Source organism: Mercenaria mercenaria, unplaced genomic scaffold (assembly GCF_021730395.1).
Source record: "Mercenaria mercenaria strain notata unplaced genomic scaffold, MADL_Memer_1 contig_2622, whole genome shotgun sequence".
Lineage (NCBI taxonomy): Eukaryota > Metazoa > Mollusca > Bivalvia > Venerida > Veneridae > Mercenaria > Mercenaria mercenaria.
The window spans coordinates 1-5,452 of NW_026460692.1; the positions used below are offsets into that span (position 1 = coordinate 1).

The window sequence follows — 5,452 nt, forward strand, 5'->3', positions numbered from 1 at the left end:
GATCAGAATTGTTTTTATCATTTCAGAAAATGGCGTTGCATTGTTGTTACATAGACTTAAACTGACTTTAACATTATGTCATATATTTTACTTATATTCCTATTATAAGCAATAATATAATTCTTACAAATAAGCATTTTTGTGAACTACGTTACCAAATACATATACTAGTCGGCATGCCCCCATACATTCCTGTTTTTATTGTGATCCTTAGTCAATATTCTTTAACCGTGGTGAATATATGTCTACTATATCTTATATCTTTATGTTCCCCCCCCCCCCCGCCTCTTCGAAAAAGATGTCGGTCCGTCTGTCGATCGGTCGGTCGGTCGGCCTGTATGTAGACCAATCCGTTTCAGAATGATAACTCAAGAACGCTTGGGCTTAGAATCATGAAAGTTAATAAGGAGGTTGGTCATCACCAGCAGATGACCTCTATTGATTTTGAGATCTGTATGTCAAAGGTCAAGATCACAGTAACCCTTATTAGTAAAATGGTTTCCAGGTGATAACTCAAGAACGCTTGGGCCTAGGATCATGAAAGTAGATAGGGAGGTTGGTCATGACCAGTAGATGACCCCTATTGATTTTGAGATCTGTATGTCAAAGGTCAAGATCACAGTAACCCTGATTAGAAAAACGGTTTCTAGATGATAACTCAAGAACGCTTTGGCCTAGGATTATGAAAGCTGATAGGGAGGTTGGTCATTACCAGTAGATGACCTCTATATTGATTTTGAGGTCAGTATTCAAAGGTCAAGGTCACAATGATCCTGAACAGTAAAACGGTTTCCGGATGATAAGAACTCTTATGCTTCGGATCATGAGTGTTGATTATGACCAGCAGATGCCCCTATTAATTTTGAGGTCAGTATGTCAAAGGTCAAGTTTATAGGGACCAGGAACAGTAAAATGGTTTCCGGGCCGAAACCTAAGAACGCTTAGGCCTAGTGTCAAGAAAATTGATAGAGGTTGGTCATGACCAGTAGATGACCCCTTTTGATTTTGAGGTCATTAGTTCTAAGGTCAAGGTGACATTTGCCAGGAACAGTCAAATGGTTTATGATCTTCTTGTCCAAAACCACAGGGCCTAGGGCTTTGATATTTGGTATGTAGCAAAATCCAGTGGTCCTTTACCAAGATTGTACATATCATTTCCCTTGGGTCAAATATGGCCCCACCCGGGGGGGTCACATGGTTTATATAGACTTATATAAGAAAAGACTTTGAAAAACCTCTTGTCCAAAACCAAAGGTCCGAGGGCTTTGATAATTGTAATGTAGCATCAACTAGTGGTTCTCTACCAAGTTTGTTCAAAATATCCCTCTAGGGTCAAATACTGCCCCACCCGAGGGTCGCATGGTTCATATAGACTTATATAGGGAAAAAATAAAATCTTCATGTCTGTAATCTACATCATTCAAATTTGGACGACATGTATTGTTTTGAGTGGCAAGATGAACCTTGACATGAGTTGACCTTGATTTTGACCTAGTGACCTACTTTCACATTTCTGTAGCTACAGCTTTCAAATTTGGACCGCATGCATAGTTTTGTGTTCCGAAAAAAAATGTGATCTTGATTTTGACCTAGTGACCTACTTTCACAATTCTCAAGCTACAGCCTTCAAATTTGGACCACATGCATAGCTTTGTGTAGCAAAATGAACTTTGATCTTGAGACTGACCTAGTGACCTGATTTCACATTTCTGAGGCTACAGGCTTCAAATTTTGACTGCATGCATATTTTTGTATTCTGAATTGAAATTTGACATTGATTTTGACCTAGTGACCTACTTTTACTTTCCCAAGCTACAACCTCCGAATTTGAAGCACATGTATAGTTCTGTCTATCAAAATGAACATTGACCTTGAAATTGATCTAGTGACCTGCTTTCACATTTCTCAAGCCACAGATTTCAAATTTGGACCACATGCACAGTGTTCTGTACCGAAATACCGAAATAAAATTTGATCTTGATTTTGATCTTGAGCTAGTCTTGAAATTTGGAACATTCAAAAATGGCTTAGTGGTCGGTGCCAAGATCACTGTGTGATCTCTTGTTAGGTTAATAGGTAAAAGGTCAAGGTCAGGTTGGACCAGAAGAGTAGAACATTTGTTTACAGTGAGCATATAATTTCGGTTCCTTGTGTAATTACTGAATGCATCAAGTGGGGAGGGGCATTTCGTGTTCGACGTGCCCTTGTTTACATTTGCCGTTTAAGCAGCAGGCCGACGGCAAAGACAGCGAGCATTGTCCAAATTTAAGCCAGAAGTGAGGTGTTCAGTTGATAGGAAATTACAGTTACGAACTAAATACATTTCCTTTCTGCAACATGCGAATTCATTGCGTTCAATGTCAATCTGTATTATGACTAAGATCGACTGTTATGTATTCAATCCAACAATTCAAATACAGAGTACGTTGTTTACATGTTTACTCGTACCCGATGTACTTGTAAAAACAAATATAAGTGCAAAATCGAAGTACACAAAGAACTATTGTACGGTCTCTACATAAATGCTCGATGTCGCTTCTAATGTCCATTGCCTTATTGTGTCTCAAATACGGTCCCGACATACTCGTCCATAAACCATGCATCCCCTGAACATTATCTACGATTATTTGATTTTCCATTGCTATAACATCTCATTCCTTTCTTTACAATGAGTCTATAATTGGTGGTTCTGTTAACGGCTAATTATATATATAGGTTGAAGTCCATTTCGAGTTCAGTCAACACGTCATTCAATTATCAAGAATATTACATCTTGAAAGCACTTTTACCAAATTTTAGAAATCATTCACTACTTTCATACCACAAAAAAGTACCATAAGATATCATAAGGTACTTTATTTGTTAACGCAGAAAATCATTTCAATAAAGACTATCATTTTGCAGTTCGAATGAGCTTATATTTGTCTGTGAGCCAATTAATGATAATAATTATATACTTTAAATTCAGACATGTATCAGCACTGCATGATACTTTGCTGGTATATCACGATTAGGCATGTTTACCTTTATCAGTTTATCTGCAACTTACTTACCTTACTTCTTTGGAGTGTAGCCGTCATAGATACATTTATAGAACACTATATTTAATAAGTTTGTTTCGCATTGCCATGCCGAGCAATCTGTGTGTAAAATATTACTATGCAACAAAATATGCATAAGTAGAACTCATTGTGTTTTCTTCACAATTCAGATTCCGAAGAACGGGACCAGAAGACAAAAACAGTAAAAGAATGGAGAAGTCTAGGCAAGCATGGCAGTTGGGATGAAAATGTACTGGGCTTTTATTAAGCTCTTTAACATACCATTCCTACAACATTCAACACAAAACATGTTATTTCTTAAAGAATTAAAGTATATTTGTTCTGAAGTATATAATTACTTTGCACGAGTCGGTTATTATGTTTAAACCTGCAAGGAACAAAATGAAACATTATTTGAATTCCAAAATGTTTCCAGAACTTTACAGACGTCTGAAAGATTAATGAAAATATACATTTTCAGTATTCATATTGTCAATGCCAAGTTTGGACTCCTCAAAGCAAAATGCATGAAAGAATTTTGCAATATAGACTGAGTAATAAGATTATAATTATGTTGAATACATGAATATTGACATTTTGTCGGCTTTTTGAATACGCTTTGTTGACAGTATCACATACATTTTATAATGTCATTTTTAAGTCTGCTTTGCTGAACATATTAGATTAAAATTTCATATACAAAATGTATATATGTTTGCTGACTTTAAATCACCATTTTCCATTTTCGGTGTTTTAGTACAGTCACTGTCGGCTGGCTGGTTGCATTGTTCAATTTTGCTTTTTAGATAAAGAAACAAATTGCTATTTCATTTGTTTACTTCTTCTTGCTTAGACGTTAATAGTTAACTGGTTGAAAAAAAAGAAACTCAAATTAAGTATCAATATGTATAGATAAGCAGACTAGGTAAAATATTAGGGATAAAAACATAATAGGAAGTATTTATAAACGATGCACTTTATTGTTAATTGTAATCCAAACTGAAACAGTACATTGGTGTATTTTTTGAATAAAAACCTTGTAATTTCTGATGTCGAAGTATAAAGAAAATGCATTATATCTCTTGCAGGGTAAATAGATAGTAACGCAGACTGTAACATTAATTCAAAACGTCCATTATATTTAACGAAAATAATCAGAATGACTGAAAACGTTGGTTAGCTCACCTTGTTTCTTTACACTTAATATTGTCATCGTTGTAAAGAAGAACGAGAGTATATCATTTTAAATATTTACACTTTTGACATGTCATGTATGTCTTCTCTGCCTTCGTAAGAAGTAACAATCACAGGGATATTCCTTAGATCCACCAATATTTGTATCAACCTCTTTTCAGTACACCAGAGAGCTTCTGGAACATATACAGAAACACAATGTTCAAAGTGAAACTGGGAAAAACATTCGTATTCTATTGATAGGACCATACATGTCGGGAAAATCTTCCTTTGTGAATACAGTGGCATCAGTTGATAGTGAAAGATTTAGTAATGTAACTGACTTCTGGTATCATACGGTATGTGTCTCTTTAAGCCATTTTTAGGAAACTTTTTAGTTTTCAATAAAACTTAAACACATGTGATGATAAAAGGACATTATGTCAGTAACGTTAGCTTAAGACGTAAAGACATTTTGCAAAAAAGTAATACACTCAGCAGGTACAAGTATTTTATATATGACATTAAATGCTCTCGTCAACGAAACATAACCTAGGTGTAGTTTTGCCTGTTTCATTTTAAACACAAAGTCGTCCAGGTATTTATTATTATTATACCAAATTTATATAGCGCCCTTTTCATGATAAACAAGTTCAAATGTGTCAGTAAGATTAGCTTAAGACGTAAAGACATTTTGCAAAAAAGTAATACACTCAGCAGGTACAAGTATTTTATATATGACATGATAAACAAGTTCAAATATGTCAGTAACGTTAGCTTATGATAAACAAGTTCAAATGCGCTTTACATATACTGCAGTCACACAGGGCGCGATATCCTCCTCCAGTAGCACAGACATTTAGACCTACGATTCGATTGAAGAATTTCGAATTGTTGGATACAGTGCCTCTACATGAGTGTTTTTTGAATATAAAGGATATTTTATATGTTGTCAATGGAGACGTTCGGCCTGATTATGAGGTATGAGCAAAATTAATTATGTTTTATATTCTTCTGTTGCACATGTTTCATACTATCTAATACAAATTTTGCTGCATTCACTCTTAAGACTACTGAAATAATTATATAAATACTGATGAGACAATATCTGAACATATTTTAAAGTGAAATTATTACTTGGTATCAATATACCGATGAATGTTTTTTTCCAGCTTAATCCTGCCGACTTAGTTGATGAGGAAAGTGTGTTTGTTAAGACAAATCCCCAAAATAAGGAA

General features: G+C 35.0%; 1 protein-coding gene across 1 annotated transcript; it reads left to right on the forward strand.

The window, feature by feature from the left end:
* Positions 1–2,957: 2,957 nt before the first annotated feature.
* LOC128552378 (uncharacterized) lies at positions 2,958–5,452 on the forward strand (the record flags this gene model as incomplete). Its single annotated transcript, XM_053533398.1, is given in 4 exon segments — positions 2,958–3,291; positions 4,397–4,573; positions 5,034–5,195; positions 5,387–5,452. Coding segments are annotated over 3 exon segments (315 nt in total), but the record flags the coding sequence as incomplete, so codon positions are not given.